A 27,123-nucleotide genomic window follows, 5' to 3' on the forward strand; every position below is an offset into this window, starting at 1 on the left:
AGTGGTAATAATACCAACAAAGATGGATCTAATCATAAAGCTGAAAGTGGAGCTCTAATAGAAGCTGCAAAATCAAAGATACATCAGGTATTGTGCATGTCTACAGGTGGTTATGTATACTTTAGGTGCTGTATGTGTCAAAGGCTGGCTGTATCACATGTGTCCTTGTACTTAGGAATAGTGAGACAACAAGAAATTTTTTAAAGCATTATATAATTCAAAGCAGCGTGTGTTGATTTTGAAGGATTGTAATTTAGAAATACATTTATTCCTGTTTTGCTTATGATAATAGTACAGTGTAATTTTTTAGGTTACTGATGGTAAATAGCCTGAGAATGTGTTGGATGATAAAGATAATTTTAAACACTTTAGTAATTGCTGTATATAACTATGTTCTAAACAGATTAATTTCCTTAACTAGAAAGTCAAACTTTAGCATTTTTTTCCTTTTCAGTACAAAGTAAGAGCTTATATCCAAATGAAGTCCCTGAAAGCATGCAAAAGGGAAATCAAGTCAGTGATGAATACAGCTGGAAATGTAAGTTCTTTCTGGATTTTTCTATTGTTTAAAACTTTTGGCTTCTTTAGAGTATGAGTATTTGTCAGTTTTAAATAATTTTTTTCAGTTGAGTGTTATAGCATGCTTAACATGCTTAAAGACCTGGATTCAACTGGAAATAATTTCTCTCGATCTGTTATTACTAACAGACATAAACCTTGATAAGAAATTGTAATCAGGAGCTGGGAAGGTGCCTCAGTGGCAGAGTGCTTGCCTCACATGCATGAGGCCCTGGGTTCGATTCCTCAGTACCACATAAGCAGAAAAAGCCAAAAGTGGCGCTGTGGCTCAAGTGGTAGAGTGCTAGCCTTGAGCTGAAGAGCTGAGGGACAGCGCCCAGGACCAGAGTTCAGGCCCCATGACCGGCAAAAACAAAACAAAACAGAAGTGGCCCAGTGGCTTAAAGTGGTAGAACAATAGCTTTGGGTGAAAGAGCTCAAGGACAGGACCCAGGCCCTGAGTTCAAGCCCCACGACTGACAAAAAAAAAAGAATAAAGGTAGATGTGCCTCATGCTATTTCAACCTAGATAGTCGTTGAAAACCCAGCTTCCGTTATGGATGAAGGACAGTCAATCTGTTTTAAATTTTCTATTATTGAATCATTCTTTAAAATTAAAAAGAAAAGAAAACCCACCTTCTTTAGTGGCCAGCACTCTGGTGTGGTTGGAAGGCAGAGGCAGAGCAAAAGCAAGGTTTACACAGAAAGTCTGTTTCTAAGCTGAAGTGAATAAACAATAGAATAGGAAGTGCAGGTATGCTCTTGGGAAGGTCTAGATCCTCTGCATGCATCTGCATTCTAGCTAAGTACTATTGGTTGTTGTTTATTTATTTTTTGTGTGTGGTCATGGGGCTTGAACTCTGGGCCTGGGCACTGTCCCTGAGCTTTTGAGCTCAAGGCAAGTGTTCTGCCACTTGAGCCACAGTGCTGCTTCCAGTTTTGTGGTGGTAAGTTGGAGATAAGAGTCTCAAGGACTTTCCTGCCTGGGCTGGCTTTGAACTGCCATCCTCAGATCTCAGCCTCCTGAGTAGCTAGGATTACAGGCATGAGCCACCAGCACCCAACTAAACAAAAATTTTTGTTGGAAAATTTTTCCATTCATACATGGACTCTTTCTCCTATTTGGAAAATATTTTATTATTTCTGTTTGGGTTCTAACAAAAGGTGCTTTTCTGTCTAATATATACAGATAATCATTAATCTTTTCTGATAATCATTAAGATGGTTGCTGTCTAATTTCCAATTAAGTCAGGCCTAGAGGCCCATGTGTGTAATTCAAGCAACTCAGAAAGCTAAAGCTGGAGGATCATAGCACAGAAAGACTCTTTTTCTTTAAAAAAAAATTTTTTTAAAGGCCAGGTACTATTACAGTAAAAATGACAGATCTGAATAATAAAGAAACAATCTTGCATACAGAAAAAAAAAAAGCAAAGTAGGAGCTATATTATATTAAAAAATCAGAATCACTGCAGATCTTTCTACACAGACACTGAATGCAAGCAAAGCCTTTCGGGAAAGTACCATCCAAGCCCTGAGAACTAATAACTGCCAACCCAGCCTGGTATACCCAGTGAACCTAGCATTCACATTCAATGGAGAGACTAAATTTTTTTTTTTGCCGGTCATAGGGCCTGAACTCTGGGTCTGGGTGCTGTCCCTCAGCTCTTCAGCTCAAGGCTAGCGCTTTACCACTGGGGCCACAGCGCCACTTCCGGCTTTTTCTGTTTATGTGGTGCTGAGGAATTGAACCCAGGGCTTCATGCTTGCAAGGCATGCACTCTACCGCTGAGCTACCTTCCCAGCCCCTAAACTAAAATTTTTAATAGTAAAGTAAAACTAAATTCATAAACATTAAGTGAGCACTTCAGAGAATATTAAGAGGGAGAAATAAAACCTGAAGAAAACAATCAAGATCAGGGATCCACATCAGACAGATATCACTAATAGTCTAGCTTAGTTACCACAGGAGGAAAGGAAAAAAGAAAAACTTAGGAAAGCAGGAAAATGACAGGAAACACAATGCATCTCTCTATAATAACCATAAATATTAATGGGCTCAATTCACGAATCAAAAGAAAAAGAATTGCAGATTGGATCAGAAAACAAGATCCATCCATTTGTTGTTTTCAAGAGACCCATCTCACAGCCAAAGATAAAAACACTCCGAGTGAAGGGATGGAGAAAGATCTACCATGCAAATGCTCCCAGCAAGAAGGTAGCAGTTGCCATCTGGTATCTGTGACAAAATAAACTTTTCATTAAAATTAATACAAAAAGACAAAGACATATTAATACAGGGAACGATCCAAGAAGAAGGTATTACCATTATCAACTTATATTCCCCAAACATTGGTGAACCCAAATATGTTAAGCAAATACTCTCAGACTTACAGAATAAAATAGATCCAAATACAATAATATTAGGAGACTTAATACTCCACTCTCAGGCTGGGAAGGTGGCTCAGTGGTAGAGTGCTTGCCTTACATGCATGAGGCCCTGGGTTCGATTCCTCAGCACCACATAAGCAGAAAAAAAAAAAAAGCTGGAAGTGGTGCTGTGGTTCAAGTGGTAGAGTGCTAGCCTTGAGCTGAAGAGCTGAGGGACAGTGCCCGGGCCCAAAGTACAGGCCCCATGACCAGCAAAAAAAAAAAAAAAAATACTCCACTCTCACCAGAGGACAGATCTACCAACCAGAGGATTGGCAAAGAAGCCTCTGAATTAAATGATGCCATATCTCAGGCGGAATTAATTGACATCTACCGAGTTTTCCACCCTAGAACCCAGTATACATTCTTCTCAGCAGCCCATAGATCTTTCTCCAAAATAGACAATATCATAGTTCATACAAGGAATTTAAGCAAATACAAGATGATTGACATAATCCCCTGTATTCTATCCAACCACAGTGGAATCAAGCTAGTTCTTGCTAACAAAGCATACCATAGAAATTACTCAAATACATGGAAATTGAACAGCACACTTCTGAGCAACACCTGGGTAACAGAAAAATTAAGAAATTTAAAAGTTCCTACAATTCAATGAAAATGAATACTACTCACAAAGAAACCTGTGGGACATGGCAAGAGCAGTCCTGAGGGGCAAATTTATTGCTCTCAGTGCACACAGCAAAAAAATAGAAACAGTCAGGCACCGTTGGCTCATGCCTGTAATCCTAGCTGCTCAGGAGGCTGAGATCTGAGGATCGAGGCTCAAAGCCAGCCCGGGCAGGAAAGTCTGTGAGACTTATTCCAATAAACTACTAGAAAACCAGAAGTGGTGCTATGGTTCAAGTGGTAGAGTGCTTGCCTTGAGCTGAAGAGCAGGGACAGTGCCCAACCCCAGAGTTCAAGCCCTACAACGGCAAAAATAGAAGCAGACCAGGTAAATAATCTTATGTTGCAACTAAAACTGCTAGAAAAGCATGAAAAAATTGAACCTAAAGTTCCTAGATGGAGCGAGATAAAATTAATAAAACAAAAGGCTGGGGTTTTTTTTGAAAGAAATCAGTAAAATTAACGGACCTCTGGCAAGATTAACTAAAAAAAGAGAGAGAAGACCCAAATCAATATGATCAGGGACACCACAGGAAAAATCACAACAAACATCCAAGACATCCAAACAGTTATAAAGAACTATTTCCAGACTCTATACTCACTAAGGAAGGAAAACCTAGCAGAAAGAGATGAATTTCTAGAGAAATCCAAATTGCCCAAACTTAGCCAAGAAGAAATAAATCAATTAAATAAGCCAATATCATCCAATGAGATAGAGGAAGCAATCAGAAGTCTTCCAACAAGGAAAAGCCCAGGAACAGATGGATTCAGTATGGAATTCTAAAAGACCTTTAAAGAGGAACTAATACCCATACTCTTCAAACTCTTCTGAGAAATGGAGAGAGAGCTATCCCAAACACATTCTATGAAGCCAGTATCACACTCATCCTCAAACCAGGCAAAGACTCAACAAAAAAAGAGAACTACAGACCAATCTCCATGATGAACACAGATGCAAAGCTCCTCAATAAAATTTTAGCCAACAGAATCCAGAAACATACCAAAAAAAATCATACGTTACCATCAAGTAGGTTTCATCCCAGAGATTCAGGGATGGTTTAACATATGTAAATCAATAAATCCATCATATCAACAGATCCAAGGTCAAGAACCACATGACTATCTCCATTGATGTGGAAAAGGCTTTTGATAAAATACAACATTCATGTTAAAAGCTCTGGAGAAAACAGAATAGAAGGAACAGTCCTTAAAACAATAAAAGCCATATACAGCAGACCAATAGCCAATATTATAGTTAATGCAGAAAAACTACAACCAATTCTCCTAAAGAAAGGAACAAGACAGGGATGCTCACTGTCACCACTCCTCTTCAATATAGTTCTGGAATCCTTAGCCAGAGCTATAAAGCAAGAAAAAGACATTAAAGGGATCCACATAGGAAAGGAAGAAGTTAAACTATCCCTTTTTGCAGATAACATGATATTAAACCTAAGTGATCCCAAAAACTCCACCCCAAACTCTTAGAACTTATAAACCACTTCAGCAAAGTAGCAGGATACAATTTTTTTTGCAAATTATTATGATTAAGTGATAACATAATTTTAACAAATTTTACAGTATTGTGAGATAGTGAGGCTTAAAGTCAAAAACACATTCTAACTCATGGGACAAATTGTCTTTCGTGGTCTATAAAGTTTATATTAGTTGATTCTCTAATATATTTTTGGTAGACTTCAATGTTTCTGTTTGCAAAGTACTCTCTTGACACATATCAATTTTTAGATTGTAAGAGCAGTGAAAAATTTAGAAACTTTGACTGGAGATCAAACTCATTGTCACATGGCTTGCTTGGTACATGCTTCCCGCCCCCCCTTGGCCCCTTTTGCCACCCTCTACCCCCTTCCCGGAGTTTGAACTCGGCCTCACCTCCGTCCCTGAGCCTCTCTATGCTCGGGGCTAGCACGCTACCACTTGAGCCACAGCACTACTTACAGCTTTTTCTGAGATAGTAGTCTCATGGACTTTCCAGCCTGGGCTATCTTCAAACTGATTCTCAGATCTCAGCCTCTTGAGTAACTGGTGTTGCAGGAGTGAGCCACATATGCTTTATCCATAGTCCTAGTCCCTTATCCTAGAAACATGTCTAGCCATAACTTGACTAACTCATGTTATGCATACCTATGCAACAGTAAAATTACAGTTTGGGTACATTAGGTACCTAAAAGCAAATTTTAATTAACGTTTATATTTTCTTTGCAGTCTGCACCCTCCCTGTTTCTTAAAAGTAACTTTGAATACTTAAGGGGCAATTACCGAAAAGCTGTGAAACTATTAAATAGTTCAAACATTGCTGAACATCCAGGATTTATGAAAACAGGTAAAAGACGTGTTATCCCTCACATTGTTCTCCCTCCTATTGCTTGTTTTATTCTCCTTGATCTCTTTTGTTGTTGTTGTTGGCTCTGGGGCTTGAACTCACGGCCTGGATACTGTCTCTAAGCTAAACTCAGTTATAGTACTCAACTGCTTTGAACCACAGCACTACTTCTTATTTTCTGGTAGTTAATTGGAGTCTTATGGAATTTTCTGTCTGGGCTAGCTTTGAACCATGATTTTCAGATCTCAGCCTCTTGAGTATCTTAGGAAACAGGCATGAACCACTGGTGTCCAGCTCCCCCTGATCTTTTTTTTTTTTCTTCCTCCCTGGTCCTGGAACTCTTAATTCTGGGCATGGGTACTATCCCTAAGCTCTTTTTTTTTTTTTTTTTTTTTGGTCCTGGGGCTTGAACTCTGGACTTAGGCTGTCCCTTAGCTCTTCAGTTCAAGGCTAGCAATCTACTACTTGAGCCATAGTGCCACTTCCAGTTTTCTGAGTTGTTTATTAGAGATAAGAGTCTCATGGAACCTGGGCAGGAAAGTCTGTGAGACTCTTAACTCCAATAAACCACTAGAAAACCAGTAGTGGTGCTGTGGCTCAAGTGGTAAAGCTCTTGCCTTGAGCTAAAGAACTGAAGGATAGCGCCTAAGCCCAGAGTTCAAGTCCCAGAACAGATCAAAAAAAGAGTCTCATAGACTTTTTTGCCCGGGCTGGCTTTGAACCTGGCTTTGAACTGTGATCTTCAGATCTCAGCCTTCTGCATAGCTAGGATTACAGGAGTGAGCCACCAACCCCAGCTTGCTTACTGTGCTTGCTTGCTTGCTTTCCTTCCTTCCTTCCTTCCTTCCTTCCTTCCTTCCTTCCTTCCTTCCTTCCTTCCTTCCTTCCTTCCTTCCTTCCTTCCTCCCTCTCTCGCTCTCACTCTCGCTTGCTTGCTTGCTTTATTTCTTTCTTTATTGTTGTGGGTCATGGGGCTTGAACTCTGGGCCTGGGCGCTGTCCCTCAGCTCTTCAGCTCAAAGCTAATGCTCTACCACTTGAGCAAAAGCTCCACTTCTGATTTTCTGTGATTTGGACATAAGGGTTTCACCCACTTTCCTACCTGGGCTGGCTTTGAACTAAGATCCTCAGATCTCAGCCTCCTGAATAGCTAGGATTACAACCGTGAGTCACTGGCACCTGGCTTCCAGCTATTTTTATTTATTGTCAGTTGTGGGGCTTGAGCTCAAGTGGTTAGAGTACTCACCTTGAGCTGAAGAACTCAGAGACAGCACCCAGGCCTAGAGTTCAAGCCCCACGACTGACAACAACAACAACAAAAAAAAAGGAACTCCATATGCCCAACAGACATGAGAAGATGCTTAGTCACAATGCCTTTATCAAAAGAAACTCAGAGATAATACCCAGGCCCTGAGTTTTAGACCGAGGACTAGCAATAAATAAATAAATAAATAAAATTGTGGAGCTGGATACCAGTGGCTCACTCGTATAATCCTAGCTACTCACGAGGCAGAGATCTGAGGTTCATGGTTTAAAACCATGCCAGACTGGAAACAAGATTTTTTGTTGGCCGGGGGGCTTGAACTCTGGGCCTGGGTGCTGTCCTTCAGCTCTTCAGCTCAAGGCACATGCTCTTCCACACAATGGCACAGCTCCACTTCAGGTTTTCCAATGGTTAATTGGAGATAAGAGTCTCACGGACTTTCCTTACCCTGGCTGGCTTTGAACAGCAATCCTCAGATCTCAGCCTCCTAAGTAGCTAGGGTTACAGGCATGAGCCACCAGTGCCTAGCAAAACTAAGATTTTTATTCTAATGAACTACCAGAAAGCTGAAAGTGGAGCTGTGGCTCTAGTGGTAGCTTGCTAGCTTTGGCAAAAGAAGCTCAAGGACAGTGCCCAGACCTTGAGTCCAAGGCCCACGACTGGCACCAAAAAAAAAAAAAAAATTGAAGCTGGTTCTGGTGACTTACACCCATAATCCTAGCTTCTCAGGAGGCTGAAATCTGAGGTTCAGGGCTCAAAGCCAGCCCAGGCAGGAAAGTTCATAAGACTTTTATCTCCACTTAACTACCAATAAAGCAAGAAGTAGAGCTATGGTAGAGTGACAGCTTTGAGTGGAAAAGCTGGCCTAGTACCCAATACCAGCACAAACACAAACAGCTGAAGTATTAAAAACATCTGAATTAGGGCTTGGAAGATGGCTCAGTGATAAGAGTGCTTGCCTTGCAGGCAAGAAGCCCTGGGTTCAATTCGTCAGCACCACATAAGCAGAAAAAGCTGGAAGTGGCTCTGTGGCTCAAATGGTAGAGCGCTAGCTTTGAGCTGAAGAGCTGAGGGACAGTTCCCAGGCCCAGAGTTCAGGCCCCACGACAGACAAAAAAAAAAAAAATCTGAATTACTAATGCTTCATGAATTGTTCTGTAGGGATTAAGTGGAATTACAAACAATTTATATTACATGGAACCTAATTCTTTTTTCTTTTTCTTTTTTTTTTTCTTGCTAGTCAGGGGGCCTGAACGCTGGGCCTGGACACTGTCCCTCAGCTCTCTAGCTCAAGGCTAGTGCTCTACCACTTGATCCACAGCACCACTTCCGGCCTTTTCTGCTTATATGGTGCTGAGGAATCGAACCCAGGACCTTATGCATGCAAGGCAAGCACTCTACCACTGAGCCACCTTCCCAGCCCCCTAATTTTTTTTGAGGGATTGTTTAGATCAAAATTTGGCAGTAGCCAGGCACCGGTGGCTTATGCCTGTAATCCTAGCTACTCAGGAGGCTGAGATCTAAGGATTGCAGTTCAAAGCCAGCCTGGGCAGGAAAATCCATGAGACTCATCTCCAGTAAACCACTAGATAACCAGAAGTGGCGCTGTGGCTCAAGCGCTAGAGTGCTCACCTTGAGCTTTAGAACTGAGGGACAGTGCCCAGGCCCAGAGTTCAAGCCCCACAACTGACCAAAAAAAAAAAAAAAAAAAAGGCGATAAACTAATTTATTTGTGTTTTTCTCAGGTGAATGCTTGAGATGCATGTTTTGGAATAATCTTGGTTGTATTCATTTTGCCATGAGCAAGCATAATTTAGGAATATTCTATTTTAAGAAGGCTCTGCAGGAGAATGACAATGTCTGTGCACAGCTCAGTTCAGGTAGCACTGATCCAGGTAAGCCCTACACAGGGGACAGTTTGCATTTACTAATTGAGAAAATCATAATTAGAGAACAAGCACTTTGCCAAATATATGCCATAATGTGGCTCTACGAAGAAAGATCTGCCCAACAAATTTGTCTGTATTGAGTTTTAGTCGACACTGCTATTTTGAACAGCAGGGTGTTAGGAGTAACTTAGCAAAATATTTAAGTTAGGTGGGTGTCAGTGGCTCATACTTGCAATCTTAACTACTTGGGAGGCTTCAATCTGAGTATAAACAGTTCAAAGCCAGCCTGGGCAGGAAAGTCCATGACGTCTAATTAGACACTTCAGAAAAGCTATAAGTGGAAGTGTGGTTCAAGTGGTAGAGCACCAGCCTGGAGAGAAATAGATAAGATACAGGTCCTGGGTTCAATCCCTCTCCTCCCCCCAAAAAAATTTATATTTAATTTCTCATGGATTTAGAATTGGTAATCCCATATTATAATGTCACAAACTACTTTTTTGTCTGAGCCAGGTTAGCTCTGTTACAAACTATCCACTGAGTTTTACAAATAGTACCATTGGCAATATTTGACAGTCTTTATACAAATTCCTGCAATTCATCCTTTGATGTTTATATTACTGCATTCTTGATCTGAAATGCATAAAATCAAGCAGCTTTTTTTTTTACTGTGAGTGCATGTGTGATGCATGCAAGTCCTGAAGCTTGAACTCGGCATAGGTTTTTGCTTAAAGATAGGGGATCTACCACTTGAGGCACAACTCTACTTCTAGCTTTTTTGAGGTGGTTTCCTGAGTGGTTTTGAACCTAGATCCTCAGTTACAGGTATAATTCACTAGTGCCTAGCTAGTTTTATACTTCCTAATACAAAAATTGGTTAACTGATGAGAATGTTTTGGGGTTCTTTTGTTTTTTGTTTTCAGTCAGTCGTGGGGCTTGAACTCTGGACCTGGGTGCTGTCCCTCAGCTCTTTAGCTCAGGCTAGTGCTCTACCACTTGAGCCACAGTGGTTTTTTGGTTTTCTAGTGGTTTATTGAAGATAAGAGTCTCACAGGCTTTCCTGCCCAGGCTGGCTTTGAACCATGATCCTCAGATCTCAGCCTCCTGAGTACTAGGATTACAGGCGTGAGCCACCGGTGCCCAACAATGAGAATGTATTCCAGACTATAGGGATCTTACTTTGAATCATTGAGTAAGTGGTAGCACGTGTTTAAAAAAAACACACACAGCCAAACTGAAAATAAATATAAGAATTAGCTGGGTGCCAGTGGATCATGCCTATAGTCATCTCCAATTAACCACTCAAAAACCAGAAGTTGTGCTATGGGTCAAAGTGGTAGAGCACTAGAGTAAAAGAACTCGGACAGTGCCCAAACTCTGAGTTCAAGCCCAACTACTGACAAAATAAATAAGGCTTAGAAAGGTGGAAGTGTCAAAGGAGTCTTATTATCTCTGATCTTTACCCTCCTGAGAATATCTACGGGGGGTATTGATTATTACTTCAAGTCATTATTGGTAGTAAATATAGTAGTGTTTCAATTTAAAAAAAAAAAGAACCTCGGGGAAGGTAGGGAGGGAAGGGATGGTAGGGGGAAAACAATGGAGGGGGTAACTGCTCAATAGGAAGTGTACTCATTACCTTGCTCATGTAACTGTAACCCTCTGTATAGTATCTTTACAATAAAAAATTTAAAAAAATATATAGTAGTGTTTACCTTGTAAAATAAATGTGCGCTATATAACTCTTACTTTAATGATTTGTTTTCAAATTTTCATTACTAGGCAAAAAATTCTCAGGAAGACCCATGTGTACGTTACTAACCAACAAGAGGTACGAGTTGCTATATAACTGTGGAATTCAGCTTCTTCACATTGGAAGGCCTCTCGCTGCCTTTGAGTGTTTGATTGAAGCTGTTCAGGTTTATCATGCAAATCCCCGACTTTGGCTCAGGCTGGCTGAATGCTGTATTGCTGCCAATAAGGGGGTGAGTGCTGCTTGGGATTGATTAGAGCCTCCATTTCTCCTTCCTAATGTTTATTACATGGGTAGAAGAAAATTGTTGGGAACATGTCAGACATCATTTCTCATTGAGTTTATAAAGATAGTCTTCTGTTCCTTATAAGTTGAAGGGGAAATTAGTTTTAAAAAGTCATTTGCAGCCAATTGCTGGTGGCTGCTCATGTTTGCAATCTTAGCTGTTCAGGAGGCTGAAATCTGAGGATTGTGACTCAAAAATGGAGATGTAGTTTTATTGCTAGTCTTGAGATAAATAAATAAATGAATGCCTCAGGGACAGTGCTTAAGTCCTGAAGTCTCAGGACCAGCACATACACATGCCAAAAGAAGCCATTTGCTAGAAATCTGGGTAACTAGGTCATACAAGGGTTAAAGCCAGAGAGAAGGCCCTGTTTATTGGAATGGTGATGGCTATGGATCTGATAAGCCATCTGCTGAGGGCCCACACTGGGATCGAAACACCTGTGTTCAACTGCATTTCCTTCAGTGCTTGGGCCTCTCACTTCTGGGTCAGTGATGACAATATACTTCATAGATACCAGGCTGTTTCTCTTTGAAACAATGTTCACAGTGGCCGTGGGAATGGGCTGGCTTATATCAGTGTTTTGTCTCCAAACAAGAATTGGTGGAACCCTTCTAAATCTTAAATTAAGAAGAGTTGGTGGGAGGAAAAGACAAATATGTAATTATCAGATGTCTGTGTGAACCCATTTCTATCCCCCCTTTCTTCCTGTGCTCCCTGGATATGTGAAGGTTGGGTTGGTATAACAACCTGAAGTCTTGCCTCACACACCTACCACAGGTTATGTAGGATGTTGAGGTTCTGCTAAACAGCACTTTCTGAGAAGCAGCTAAATGAATCCAGTGGTTTAAGGAAGCATGTGTGCTTGGTACTTACATGATTTGATTGACTATACCAGGAAGGAAGAGACCAATGTTGCGTTTCTCCTTTTTGGAGGGTAGAGGGGTTGCTACTTTACTTTTTCTTAACTTTTTGCACTTAAGGCCGGGCGCCAATGGCTCACTCCTGTAACCCTAGCTACTCAGGAAGCTGAGATCTGAAGATTGTGTTTCAAAGCCGGCCCAGGCATGTGAGTCTGTGAGACTTTTTTGTTTGTTGGTCGTAGAGCATGTGAGTCCGTGAGACTTTTTTGTTTGTTGGTCGTGGGGCCTGGGAACTGTCCCTCAGCTCTTCAGCTCAAAGGTAGCGCTCTACCACTTGAGCAATAGCGCCACTTACAGCTTTTTCTGCTTATGTGGTGCTGAGGAATTGAACCCAGGGCCTCATGCATGCACTCTACCCTGAGCCACCTTCCCAGCCCCCTACCCTTAGCCACCTTCCCAGCCCCCATGAGACTCTTATCTCCAATAAACCACCAGAAAACCGGAAGTGGTGCTGTGGCTCAAGTGGTAGAGTCCTTTCCTTGAGTTGAAGAGCTCAGGGACAGCACCCAGGCCCAGAGTTCAAGCCCCATGACCGACCAAAAAAAAAAAAAAAAAAGACTAGCACTCTACCATTTCAGCCACACCGTCACTTTCAGCCTTCACGTTGGTTAATTGGTACCTGGCAAATGCTTTGTTTCTTTTCCTTTTTTTTTTTTTTTCTTTTTTTTACTGCCTGGGCTGACTGAACCATGATCCTCAGATCTCAGCCTCTGAGTAGCCAGGAGGATTACAGGTATGAGCCACCAGAGTTCAGCTTTTATTAGTTTTTTAATTAAGTGATAAATTTAGGCAGAATTTGTACTGGTATATACCAGTAATTCTGGCACACAGGAGGAGGAGGCAAGAGGATTGAGAATTCAAAGCCAGACTAGATATCAAGAACTGCCTTAGTCACCCAGTAAAAGAATCTCCAGAATTTGCTATTCCCTTTACTGAATTTACCTGTTGAGGGTCTTGTGTAGTTACTATAAATCAGAATTACTTTAGATGCTTTTCTTTAAACATTTTTTTTTCGGTTTTCTGGTGGTTAATTGGAGATAAGAGTCTTATAGACTTTTCTGCTAGGTCTGGCTTCGAACTGCGATCCTCAGATCTCAGCCTCCTGAGTAGCTAGGATTAAAGACGTGAGCCATCAGTGCCCAGCTAGATGATTTTCTTTAGATGCTTGTGCAATGTAAAATTTAGATCTGACAGTTCATATTGATTGACTCCAGGTTTTCCTCTGTATGAGAATTTGAGTGTCCATTGGGATGACTAAGTGGAAATTCATCTGAATGTAAGTTGGAGGAGGACTAGGCACCTATTATATAGCTACTCAGGAGGCTAAAATCTGAAGATCACAGTTCAAAGCCAACCCAAGCAGGAAAATCCATGAGACTTCTGTCTCCATTTAACCACTAGAAAACCAGAAGTGGTGCTGTGGTGCAAAGTGATAGAGTGCTAGCTTTGAACTAGCTCAAGGGACAGTGCCCAAGCCCTGAGTTCAAGTGCCACAACTGACACCCCCCCCCCAAAAAAAAAAAAAGGAAGGTAGTTTATAAGTGAAATTGGTGCTGCCAAGCTCACAATGAAATAACACATCTGAGAAAAATATGCAAAGTTTTCCATAGATAGTATACCTATAGATATGTATGTATAATACATATGTAGGTATGCATAGTATACATACAGGTATACGTTGTATACCTATAGATATATATGTATATATATATTTAAATTTAGGATATATATGTACATATATGCGTATCTATGTATATATTTTTATTTTTGTTTTCAGTTTAAGTGTTTACTGATTTTTTTTTTTTTTTTTTTTTTGGTCGGTCATGGGGCTTGAACTATGGGCCTGGGCTCTGTTCCTCAGCTCTTCAGCTCAAAGCTAGCGCTCTACCACTTGAGCCACAGTACCACTTCTAGTTTTCTGGTGGTTTATTGGAGATAAGAGTCTCATGGACTGCCTGGGCTGGCTTTGAACTGCAATCCTCAGGTCTCAGCCTCCTGAGTAGCTAGGATTATAGGCATGAGCCACCAGCACCTGGCTTTACTGATCTTATGATTTAGAGATTTTAGTTTTCTGCAAATCTAGCATTGTGGCTATGTTTTGTATTGAGCTTGTTTATATGTTGCTGACAATGTGTTGCTTCTTTAAGAAGGAAAAGATCTAGCATCAGAAGCGAATGACTTATAGCTCATAGCAAGTTTGAGATCAGTCTGAGTTTTTAGCACGATCCTTCCTAAAATGACAACAACAGTAATTTTTAAAATACTGGATTATTTTTCTTAACACATCTTAAATTTAAATTCCTTTACATTTATTTTGAACTGTTTTATCTTATAGAGTTCTGAACAAGAAACTAAAGGTCTTCCAAGCAAAAAGGGAATTGTACAATCTATTGTTGGTCAAGGCTATCACCGTAAAATTGTTCTGGCATCACAGTCCATACAGAATACTGTATATAAGTAAGTATTTTGCCAAGAGCAAGTATATGTTTAATACTGCTTGACACAATGTACTTTAAGTATAGACATATACTTAGAGTTTATCATTTCACAGGAGGGACCACTCAGTAACTAGGTTTTACTGCTGCTTCAGAAATAGATCTCCAGGAAGTGGCGCTGTGGCTCAAGCGGTTGAGTGCTCGCCTTGAGCTGAAGAGCGCAGGGACAGTGCCTAGGCCCAGAGTTCAAGCCCCACAACTGACCAAAAAAAAAGAAGAAGAAATAGATCTTCACACATAGGTTAATGAATGTTAATCTAACCATGTGATTTTGACTTATTATATTTGTGGGTGCTAAAAATTTTCATGTACTAAGAAATTGTAGTTTATTTGGTTCTATTATTCAGAATGTCCAGAAGAGGGCATCTTGGTGTCTCCTTTTCGTATCAATCTTTACGTCCATGAAATGGGGAATTTGTTCCTGGACAGATGGCTCCATCTCTGTATCTATGTGTTCTCCATCCCTGTATCTATGTGTTCTCCATCCATGGATTCAACTAATGCAGTCTGAAAACATTGTGTTTTCATGGAAAAAATTGTGTTTGTTCTGAACATGTCTGTTGTTATATGTAAACAGTACTATGTAACAACTCTTCACATAGCATTTACATTGTATTAGGGATTTTAAAACTCTAGAGATGATTAAAGTATGTAGGACTGTTTGTTTTATCCCAACACTACTATACCATTTTATACAAAGGACTTGAAAAATCCATAGATTGTTTTCTTTTCTTTTCTTTTTTTTTTTTTTTGGCCTGTCATGGCGCCTGAATTCTGGGCCTGGGCACTCTCTCAGCTCTTCATCTCAAGGCTAGTGCTCTACCACTTGAGCCACAGTGCCACTTTTGGCTTTTTCTGCTTATGTGGTGCTAAGGAATTGAACCCAGGGCTTCATGCATGCAAGGCAAGCACTCTACCACTGAGCCACCTTCCCATCCCCCATAGATTCTTTTCTTTTCTTTTTTTTTGTTGGTCTTAGGGTTTGAGCTCGGCCTGAGCGCTGTTCCTCAGCTCTTCAGCTAAAGACGAGCGCTCTACCAGTTGAGCTTCAGCATCACTTCGGTTTTCTGGTGGTTTATTGGAAATAAGAGTTTCAGAGACTTTCCTGCCCAGGCTGGCTTTGAACCGCGATCCTCAGATCTCAGCCTCCTGAGTAGCTAGGATTACAGGCGTGAGCCACCGGTGCCTGGCCCACAGATTGTTTTCAATTAGTCATTTTTCTCATTGTTCTTGGGAACAATTTTATTTATTTATTTATTTATTTATTTTAATTTTTTTGGTCAGTCATAGCGCTTGAACTCAGACTGGGCGCTGGTCCCTGAACTCTTCAACTCAAGGCAAGCACTACCACTTGAGCCACCAGCGCCTGGCTACAAAAATATTTTAAAATTAAGTTTTAGTACTAGGGAAAATTTGTTAATACATAAAACAACCAAAGTAATATAGAAACTGTCCCATGTACAGATTGTTGATTGAACTTTTAAGTAATATCTAATGGAAGCAGGGCACTGGTGGCTTATCTGTAATCCTAGCTACTCAGGAGGCTGAGATCTGAGCATCATAGTTCAAAGCCAGCACGGGCAGGAGAGTCGGTGAGACTCTTATCTCTGATAACCACCAGAAAATCTGAAATGTCTCTGTGGTTGAAGTGGTAGAGCACTAGTCTTGAGCTGAAGAGCTCAGGGACAGTGCCCAGGCCCAGAGTTCAAGCCTCATAGCTGACAAGGGGAGAAGAGAAAAAAAAAAAAAAAGATATATATATAGATATATATACACATATATATGCTACATAGTGAGACTAAGCTACATAGTGAGACTGTGTCAAAAATCAGAACAAACGGACAACAGCAAATTTTTTTTTGGGGGGGGGGGGGTCCAGTCATGGGGCCTGAACTCTGGGCCTGGGCGCTGTCCCTCAGCTCTTCAGCTCAAGGCTAGCACTCTACCACTTGAGCCACAGCGCCACTTCTGGCTTTTTTCTTTTTGTTTATGTGGTGCTGAGGAATCGAACCCAGGGCCTCATGCATGCAGGCAAGCACTCTACCACTGAGCCACCTTCTCAGCCCCCCCAGCTTTCTTTACTAAAGAAAAGACCTGAAGTGGAGTGGTAGAGCAGTAACCTTGAGCACAAAAGCTCAAGGACAGTGCCCAAGCCCAGACATCAAGCCCCTTAAACCAGCACACAAAACTCCAAAACCTAAAAACACTGAAGGTGGAGCTGTGATTCAAGTTGTAGAGCACTACTAGCCTTGAGCAAAAGAAGCTCAGACATAGCACCCAAGTCCTGAGTTCAAGTACCAATACTAGCACTAAAAAAAAAAAAAAGAAAGAAATGAGAAAAAAAATTGTTTCCTTATGTAAAATAATAATAATCCCAATTTGGAGCCTGTTATAATGATACACACTTGTAATCTCAGTACTCTGGAGGCAGTAACAAGAGGATGAAGAGTTCCAGACCAATGCCAGGTGTAAGTGATTTACACTATAATCCTAGCTGCTCAGAGGGCTGAGATCTGAGAATGGTGGTTGACGGCAAGCCCAAGCAGACAACTCCAAGAAATTCTTTTTTTTTCTTTTTTTTTGGTCGTGGGGCTTGAACTCTGGGCCTGGGCACTGTCCCTGAGCTCTTCAGCTCAAAGGGAGTGGTCTACCACTTGAGCCACAGCGCCACTTCAGGTTTTCTGGTGTTTTATTGGAGATAAGAGTCTCACAGACAGGCTCAGTGGTAGAGTGCTTGCCTTGCATGCCTGAGACTCTGGGTTCGATTCCTCAGCATCACATAAGCAAAAAGAAAAAAGCCAGAAGTGGCTCTGTGGCTCAAGTGGTAGAGCGCTAGCCTTGAGCTGAAGAGCTGAGGGACAGCACCCAGGCCCAGAGTTCAGGACTCACAACCGGACCCAAAAAAAATATATTAAAAAAAAAAGTCTCACAGACTTTCTTGCCTGTTCTGGCTTTGAACCATGATGCTCAGCTCTCAGCCTCCTCAGTAGCTAGGATTACAGGCATGAGCCACCAACGCCCAACTTCCAAGAGATTCTTATTTCCAATTAACCAACAAAAAGCTAGGAGTGGAGGTATGGCTCACGTGGTAGAATACCACCTTTGAGCAGAAAAGGTCCAGCTAAAAACCAAGGCTCTGAGTTCAAACCCTTTTACTGGCACAGAGAGAGAGAACTGAATGGTTTTTCCAGGTCTGGTAGTGTAATTAATTCAGTGATAAAATATGAGCTTAATATTTATGGGGTCCTGGTTCAGTCCTCATCAACAAAGACAAAAAAAGATTTTCACAAAGTAGTAGAGTTAGCCTTGATCACAAAGAGGCTTAGGGACAACATCCAGGCCCTGCCAAAAACAAAACAAAAAAGATTTTCACAGTTTTAGTAGTAGTACATGGCATAGGGCATTTGAGTCTTACTTAACCTATAATGTAATTTACTTTGATGAGGAAGATGGGGAAATGAAAGCAGTTAAGCTTGCAGGTACTGTTACCTTGTCTCCCCAGCAAAATCCTTTCTGCAGATGGAACCCAGAGCCTCATTCATGCAAAGCATATGTATTCTACCACTAAGCCACACCCGTAGTCCTGTAAAGCAGCTTTTAAAGCCAAGAGTATCCAAGGCTCAAATGTGAAAATCTTTTCTTTGTTTCATTCCCATTCTTTCTTACTTCATTACAGTTTCCCTGTTGTTAATTCCTCTATTGCACTAATAATGGACACTGCAGATAAACTTGAAGGTTTGTCACCATATGTGGTGTCCTTCCCAGAGTTATGCCAATGTATAGACTTGGAATCCATTACTTACACTTTTTACATCTTCTATGTAATGCGAGGATGGAGGTTCTTCAGCATTCTAGTCTAGCATTTAGACTTTTTGTTAAAATTTCACCTAGCAAAGGATAAAGTTTTTGTTAACAGTTAATTGATGTTATTTCTAAAAATAGAAAAGTCTTGTTTATTTTTATGTCATCTGGTTAGCTAATGTAGTTTTGTTCTTCTAAGTGATGGGCAGTCTTCAGCTATTCCTGTTGCCAGTATGGAGTTTGCAGCCATTTGTCTAAGAAATGCCTTGTTGCTCTTACCTGAAGAACAGCAAGACCCAAAGCAGGAAAATGGGTCTAAAAATAGCAATCAACTAGGAGGGACCACAGAAAGCAGCGAAAGCAGTGAAACATGCAGGTAGTGTTTTCCCTGTCTTCCCAGCAAAATCCTTTCAGGACTTTACTAAGTCCACTTCTTTTTCAGATAGATGCCTAAAATCTTCAACTAGAATTTCCAAAATTCTCTGTTGTAAATCATAACAAAGGGTGTTATATTTCTTTCTTTCTTTTTTTGGACGTTATATTTCTAATTTAATTTTGGAATGAGAAATGTATAAAAACACAAGTAATTTCCTTTATAAAGTAGAGATAATTCTTATTTAGAAATTTGCATGCTGGAGAAAAGAATATACATTTACCTTTAACATGTTAGAGAGACCTAATTATTAAGTGTTTCCATTGTTTTGATTATTTTTATATCTTTATCAAATGATTGCATGGAGATGAGGATAAGCAAAGTAAATTTATACTTAATTTGTTTCCTTTTCATAATTACCAGTTTGTCTCTATTTCAGTAGCAAAAGCCATGATGGTGACAAATTCATTCCAGCCCCACCTTCTTCTCCATTAAGAAAACAAGAGTTAGAAAACTTAAAGTAAGTATCTAAAGCACAGTAAATATTACATCTATTGAAATGAGCATATTGGCTTTTACTTTCTCTGCTGTTAATACTATGAATTGAATACCCAGTGTTAAAAAAAGATGCCTGCATTGTGATTGGCATTCACAGCCTCCTTAGTGCACCATCTTCTGGCCTTCATTGTTCACTGCCATTGTATGCCTGGTGCCACTTTCTTTCGAGGTTTATTTTTTCCTTGCTTTTTGTTTTGTTTTATTTTATTTTTGGTGTATTGGTCTATGCTCTTACCTTGGCTCCATTAAACTCTTGGTCAGCTTTTTCACTCACAGCTGGCACTCTACCACTTGAGTCACATCTCCAGTCTTTCTTTGTTTTTGCAGTTAGACTATTAAGATTTCTCAAAGTTAGGAGCTGGGCACTGGTGGCTTACACCGGTAATCCTAGCTACTAAGGAAGCTGAGATCTGAGGATCACGGTTCAAAGCCAGCCCAGGTAGGAAAGTCCAAGAGACTCTTATCTCCATTAAACCACCAGAAAACCAGAAGTGGCACTATAGCTCAAGTGGTTGAGCTGAAAAGCTTAGGTACAGCACCCAGGTCCAGAGTTTAAGCCCCACGACTGACAAAAAAAAAAAAGATGTTGATTTGCCTTTTTTTTTTTTAACAAGAACAACATCTCATTCTGTAAAATGGAGTGACTATTCTAATAAGCTGAACAGAGAACATTGGTTTGTACACAGAAAGGGACTAAAGAAACTAAAATAGAAAACAAATACAGGTTGGTCATTTTAGAGTTGCTTGTCTTTTTTTGGGGGGGGGAAGGGGATCCGGTCGTGGGGCCTGAACTCTGGGCCTGGGCACTGTCCCTCAGCTCTTCAGCTCAAGGCTAGCGCTCTACCACTTGGGCCACAGTGCCACTTCCAGCTTTTTTCTTTTTGTTTATGTGGTGTTGAAGAATCGAACCCAGGGCCTCAGGCATGCAAGGCAAGCGCTCTACCACTGAGCCACCTTCTCAGCCTCAAGAGTTGCTTGTCTTAAAAGGATTAAAGCAGAGGTATTGAGGTTGTAGCTCAGTGGTAGAGTACTTGCTTAGCAAGTTCCCATCTTCAGTGACACATACTTTTAATTTCTAATTAAACCATATACTAGTGGCTCCTGTCTTTAATCCTAGCTACTCAGGAGACTAAGATTTGAGGGTGGAGGTTTGGAGCCAACCAGGGCAGAAAAATCCATGAGTTCTCTCTTTTTTTCTCTTTTTTTTTTTTTTTTGGCAGTCGTGGGGTTTGAACTCTAGGCCTGTGCACTGTCCCTCAGCTCTTCAGATGAAGGCTAGTGCTTTACCACTTGAGCCACAGCACTCACTTCCAGATTTTTCTGTTTGTATGGTGCTGAAGAATCAAACCAAGGACCTCATGCATGCGAGGCAAGCACTCTACTACTGAGCCACCTTCCCAGTCCCAAAGTCTTATTTTCAATTAACCACCAAAATTCTGGAAATGATGCTGTGACTTATATGATAGAACCCTAGCTGTGAGCAGAAATCTAATTGAGGGCCTGGGATGGTTGCTCAGTGGTAGAGTGCTTGTCTTGCATGCATGAGGCCCTGGCTGGGTTCGATTCCTCAGCACCACATAAGCAAAAAGAAAAAAGCCGGAAGTGGCGCTGTGGCTCAAGTGGTAGAGTGCTAGCCTTGAGCTGAAGAGCTGAGGGACAGCGCCCAGGTCCAGAGTTCAGGCCCCACAACTGGACCCAAAAAAAAAAAAAAAAGAAATCTAATTGAGTTCACAAAGCTTTAGGTTCAAAAGCTAGTACTGACACACAAGTAATTTAACCAAATAAAGTAAATTAAAATGGAGGCTATGCTAGAATCTGGAGACAAGTACAGCAGAACTAGAATATGTGTAGGAAACAGTGTTGGAACTTACATGGGAAATTACAATCAAAATACTCAAAGTATTTGGTTGCTGGTGACTTACCCTTGTGATCCTAGCTACTCAGGAGGCTGAGATCTGAGGATCTCAGTTCAGAGCCAGCCCCGGCAGGAGAGCATGTGACATATTTCTAATTAAAGCACAGAAAATGCTGGAAGTGGCACTGGGCTCAAGTGGTAGAGTACTAGCTTTGAGCTTAAAGGAAGGAGCTCAGGGACAGCATCCAGGCCCTGAGTTCAAGCCACTGGACAGGCCAAAAAATAATAATTCAAAATAAAAAATGCTACGTTTAGTTTTTTTTTTTTTTTAAGGAGAGGCCTCGAAATGGATAATAGCAAATATTTTATCCAAACATAATTAAGTCTAGCTGAATTATGTTAATTCGTTCTTTCAGATAATAATGTTCAGTTACAAAGGACCTCTCCTGGCCCAGTATGTTTATACCAGATGAAGTAAGCAGATGATTAAGTATTATAAGCATTTTTTTTTGAGAGGTTGAATCTTATAGTCTTTATTAAAAGGCCAGCAACTGCATGGTGGACTCCTGTCTCAAAGACCAGCAGCCAGCAAATATACTTAACACTGTTAGGAAACCACCATGAAGGCCAGAGAGGTAAAAACAAAAACAATACCAAGAAACCAGTTCAGCTCCATAGGAGATCTGGATTGGGATGCCATGGTGACGGGAGAAGAGACAAGTGACAGAAGCCAGGACATGAATCCAGATACGTGTGGTGGCATGGAGTTTATAAGCATTTTAGTGCATTCATTTTAGTTTGTTTTGTTTTTTCTTTTTGATTGGTCATAGGGCTTGAACTTGTAGCCTGGGTACTAGCTCTAAGTTCTTTATGCTCAAGACTAGCTACTAGCACTCTAGTCATAACACTACTTCTGGGTTTTGAGTGGTTAATTGGAGATAGGAGCTTCCTGAGGACTTTCCTGCCTGGGCCATGATCCTCATATCTCAGCCTCATGAGTAGCTAGGATTACAGGTATGAGCCACCAGCGACCAGCAGTTTTATGCATTTTATTTGCTTCTTGGGTGGTATTGGAGCTCTTCACAGTGCTATTTGGTGAAAATAAAGTTATTTAAGCCAGGTGCAGGTGGTTCATGCCTGTAATCCTAGCTATTCAGGAGGCTGAGATCTGAGGTTCATGGTTCAAAGCCAGCCCAGGCAGGAAAGTCCTTGAGACTCTTATCTCCAGTTTACCACCAGAAAACCAGAAGTGGTGCTATGGCTCAAAGTGGTAGAGCACTAGTCTTGAGTGAAAAAAGCTCAGGGACAGTGCCCTAGCCCTGAGTTCAAGCCTCATACTGACAAAAAACAAAACAAAACCAACAACATAACTTATTTAGAGCCAGGTAAGGTGGCATATACCTGTGCCTCAGCTTCTGGAATGCCAAGGCAGAAGAGCCAAGAACAAATGTGAGGCCCCAATTCAAACCCCTGTACCACGAAAACCAGAGGGGAAAAAAGTTTTTTGCCACACACTGGTGGCTCACACCTGTAATCCTAGCTTCTCAGGAGGCTGAGATCTGAGGATCATGGTTTGAAGCCAACCTAGACAGCAAAGTCTATGGGACTCTTATCTCCAGTTAATCTCCTGAAAACCAGAAGTGGAGCTGTTGCTCAAATTGGTGTAGAGTACTAGCCTTGACCTCAAGAAGAGTGGGCTGGGAAGGTGGCTCAGTGCTTGCCTTGCATGCATGAGGCCCTGGGTTCGATTCCTCAGCACCACATAAGCAAAAAGTAAAAATAGCCAGAAGTGGCGCTGTGGCTCAAGTGGTAGAGCGCTAGCCTTGAGCTGAAGAGCTGAGGGACAGTGCCCAGGCCCAGAGTTCAGGCCCCACGACCAGACCCCCCCCCCAAAAAAAAAAAAAAAAAAAGAACAGTGCTCGGGTCAGGCCCCCAGTTGAAGCCTTACAACTGACTCCCTTCACCCCCCCACCAAAAAAAAAGTTTTTTCATTTCTTTGTACTGGACTCTTATCATAGGGTATGTTTGTGCTTAAGTATGTTTATCACTAAGATTCTTTTTAGGCTTGGGTAAATGGAATTGGGTTAATTGGAGCTAATGTCCAAAGGCCCAGGGTAGGGATTGGGAGCTGAAGGGAAAAGAGCAGCTAGGAACAGGCAGGACTGCCAGGGTCCCTCCCACAACATTTAGAGGCTGAGTAATGTCCCCCCTCTCCCCAGACAACTATGACCTAGTTCCTAGATCCTGTCCACACCGGGCCTCATGCAGCAAAAGGGCCTCACAGATGGGATGGAGTTGAGCATTTTGCAGTGGGCTAAAGGAGAAGAAGACAAGCAGCTACATTCAGAGTGATACAGGAGAGGGCTATTAGGCCAGATAACTCCTTAGGCCCCATACCTATCATCCCAGTTACTCGTGAGTATAGAGAAGAATCACAGCCAGCTCAGGCAAAAAGCTAACACAGGCCTATCTCAAGAACAAGCTGGGTCTAGGTGCTGGTGGCTCACGCCTGTAATCCTAGCTACTCAGAAGGCTGAGAGCTGAGGATCATGGTTCAAAGCCAGCCCGGGCAGGAAAGTCTGTGAAACTCTTACCTCCAAAAAACCTCCAGAAAACCAGAAGTAGCTCTGTAGCTGAGTGGTAGAGTGCTCATCTTTAGCTGAAGAGCTGAAGGACAGCACCCAGCCCAGAGTTCAAGCCCCACAACTGACAAAAAAAAAAAAAAAAGAATAAGCTGGGTTTGATGGTTTATGCTACACAAGAGGCATAAGTAGGAAGATTATTGTTCAAAGCCTTTATGAGTAACAGCAAAAGACCCTATCTAAAAAATACTGAGGTAGGTGCCAGTGGCGGCTCACTCTTGTATTCCCTAGCTTCTTAGGAGGCTGAGATCTGAGATCTGAAGCCAGCCAAAGGAGTTGGGAGAAGCAGGAAAGTCCATAAGACTCTCATCTCCAGTTAACCACTATAAAGCCAGAAGTGGAGCTGTGACTCAAGTGATAAGAGTACTAGCCTTGAGCACAAAAGCTCAAGGATAGTACCCAGGCCCTAAGTTTAAGCCCCAGGACTTATGCACACCAAATATATACACACATGCATACATATGTATGTACCTACATACATACCTAAAGCAGAAAGGGCTAGATGTATGGTTCAAGTTGTGGAGGACCTGCCTAACAAGAACAAGATTCTGGCCAGGCGGCAGTGGCTCACGCCTGTTATCCTAGCTACTCAGGAGGCTGAGATCTGAGAATCTCAGTTCAAAGCCAACCCCGGCAGGAAAGTCTGTATGACTCATCTCCAGTAAACCACTAGAAAAACTGAAGTGGTGCTATGGCTCAAGCAGTAGAGTGCTCGCCTTGAGCTGAAGAGCGCAGGGATAGCGCCCAAGCCCAGAGTTCAAGCCCCACGACCTACAAAAAAAAAAAAAACAGAACAAGATTCTGAGTTCAAAATCCCAGAAGATTGTTTTTAGACAGAAGTGTTACTCTAAGCAAGATGTTGAGCAAGAGGGATAGTTTTAGAGCCAAACATAGATATGAATTGCAAAACAAATTGAACATGGCCTTGTACTTGCTAGACAGGCTCCCCTACCACTGGAACCACACTGCTCTAGCCTAATCAATTTTCAAATACTCTTTACTATGGAATTTCATTATAAATTTACTGTACTTTGGCAAATTATAACTGACTGGATTTCACAAACTTTCACTTCTTTTAAGGTTTACTATTTCAGGTACTTGGATTACATTTAATTCAGAGGATATACGTTTTCAAAGGTTATAATGCCCAGTCAAAAAGCTAATTGTAGGGGCTGGGAAGGTGGCTCAGTGGTAGAGTGTTTGCCTTGCATGCATGAGGCCCTGGGTTCGATTCCTCAGCACCACATAAGCAAAAAGAAAAAAGCCAGAAGTGGCGCTGTGGCTCAAGTGGTAGAGCGCTAGCCTTGAGCTGAAGAGCTCAGGCTCTTCAGAGTTCAGGCCCCACCCACGACTGGACACCCCCCCCAAAAAAAAAAAAAAAAAGCTGATTGTAATTTGGTGTTTTAAGGAGAGGGAAAAGCAATTCCCATTCCTTCCTTCTCATCTGCCTATTACTCTCCCTCTTCCTTTTCCTTTCCCTCTTCCTTTCCTCTCCCTCTGCCTGTCCTATCTCCCTCTTTTTTTCTCTTTTCTTTTTGTCAGAAATGAGACTTGAATTCAGGGCCTGGGCGCTGTCCCTTAAGGCCAGTGCCCTACCACTTGGAGCCACAGCACCACTAATGGTTTTCTGATATTTTCTTTGGGATAAGAGTCTCATGGATTTCACTGCTCAAGCTGGCTTTGAACTGCAGTCCTGGGATCTCAGCCTCCTAAGTAGCTAGGACTATAGTCATGAGCCGCCAGCACCCAGCTTCTCCCTCTTCTTTTTCAGGGGTTGGTGGTCTGTAGCCTATAGCTAGTCCCTGCAGCATGTGGAAGGTGGAGGCAGGTTTGTCAGACCCTCCCCAGGTGGCAGAAGCTACCTCTGCCCTAGTGGTGGTGTTCTTCCAGTCTGATGAACCGTCACATCCACTGAGTGTCTGTGGAAGCAAATGGGGCAGTGACATAAGGAAATAGTGTGCATTGAGAGGCCACTTTAAAGCTGGAATGATCTGAATTAGTTCAGCAATTCTCCAGGGCTTGCTAGATAAAGCCATGTAGTCTGCGGCGATTGCACCTTTCTCATATGTGAGAGTGGAGTTAGGAGTGACTGAGGTAGCAGGGGAAGACACTAAAGGTTGGTTTGGGCTTTGGGCAGTGAAACTTGTTTAATCCTTACCATATGCCTCTGTGAGAGCATTGGCCCCAGTGTGGTTGTTTTTGCCACTGGGCCTAGTAGTGAACCAGAGCCTGGGCCTGATGAGCAAGCGATCTACCTGTGAGCCCCACCCCATCCCCCAGTGTTTTATTCAGGTGTTGAAGTATTACTTTTAATAGAATGATTAGTGTACTCATAGAATCTTTAATCCTATGATGATTTCGTGAGGTCACTTAAAAGATGAGGAAAACCGATTTGTATCTTTTTTTTTTTTTTGTCATTATTGGTTGCTTGCTAGAAAACAGTCCTGCTGCAAATTTTACACGACTGATTTCTGGACCCAAAGTGGACTTGACAGTAGGCTAGAACAATAATAGCCCACCCACTGTCAGGAGAGGCCAGGGCAGGCTCTTCCCAGCAAGCCTGCTGCAAATCAGCCTAGTCCTGGACTGTAAGCCCCAAGGTATACAGGCACAGTCCCCTGGCTGTGGGAGCCAGGTAGATAATCAGCTTCCTCAGCAAAACTGTCAGACAGGAAGAAAACTGAGGCTCCAAGTGGGCCTAGAGATCCTAAGTTCAAAGGTTGAAGCCTATCAGAGGTGTGCCACCACGCTCAGCATAACCTGTATTCCCTAACAAGTTCCAGTTCATCTGTTACTACAGAGTGGTGAAAAATTGCTCTAAGGGTAGGAAACTATGTATTTATGCTTCACCTTTTACATTAATCTTTAGCAAAGGAAAGTGGACCTTAAGCTTTGTTACTGCCCTGAAATGTGGTCTTCAGCTTCTAGAGAAGAGACATTTAAAAGCCTTTTTTTCTTTGTTTATATAACGGTAAATATATAACATATGGCAGGCATCTTGTGCTAGTTTGTTTTAGAGCTAGGTCTTGCTCTGTACGTCTGAGACTGGCCTAGAACTCTCCATTCTCCTGCCTCCACCTTCTGAATGCCCTGTGTACTTCCTGAATGAATGGATTCTCATTGCCATTTTAAAATAAAAACAGAAGAAATTAAGTTACATACCTGATCTTGTCATACAGACCTAACCACTGCCTTCTTTCTGGAGATGAGAGATAAATTAACTAGAAAAGCCTGTCTCCCTGGACCTCTGTGTCCTCTGCTGGAGAGTAGACCTTTCCTAGGGGCTGTTCCATGTGGGGGGGTCGGGGCACTGTGATGAAGCTAATTCTTGGACACTC

General features: G+C 41.8%; 1 protein-coding gene across 4 annotated transcripts in view; it reads left to right on the forward strand.

The window, feature by feature from the left end:
* Cnot10 (CCR4-NOT transcription complex subunit 10) overlaps positions 1 to 27,123 on the forward strand; it is a 59,919-nt gene that overhangs the window by 21,917 nt on the left and 10,879 nt on the right. For 2 of the 4 annotated variants that reach the window (XM_070006496.1, XM_070006494.1), the window contains exons 6-13: positions 1 to 87; positions 455 to 538; positions 5,833 to 5,950; positions 8,959 to 9,108; positions 10,882 to 11,084; positions 14,397 to 14,518; positions 18,557 to 18,733; positions 19,173 to 19,250. In XM_070006496.1, coding sequence (XP_069862597.1) covers positions 1 to 87; positions 455 to 538; positions 5,833 to 5,950; positions 8,959 to 9,108; positions 10,882 to 11,084; positions 14,397 to 14,518; positions 18,557 to 18,733; positions 19,173 to 19,250 — 1,019 coding nt within the window. Of the gene's footprint in view, positions 88 to 454; positions 539 to 5,832; positions 5,951 to 8,958; positions 9,109 to 10,881; positions 11,085 to 14,396; positions 14,519 to 18,556; positions 18,734 to 19,169; positions 19,251 to 27,123 lie in introns of all 4 variants that reach the window. The other 2 variants (XM_070006493.1, XM_070006495.1) reach the window with 1 other exon arrangement.

Source organism: Dipodomys merriami, unplaced genomic scaffold (genome assembly GCF_024711535.1).
Source record: "Dipodomys merriami isolate MVZ:Mamm:240054 unplaced genomic scaffold, mDipMer1.0.p SCAF_7, whole genome shotgun sequence".
Lineage (NCBI taxonomy): Eukaryota > Metazoa > Chordata > Mammalia > Rodentia > Heteromyidae > Dipodomys > Dipodomys merriami.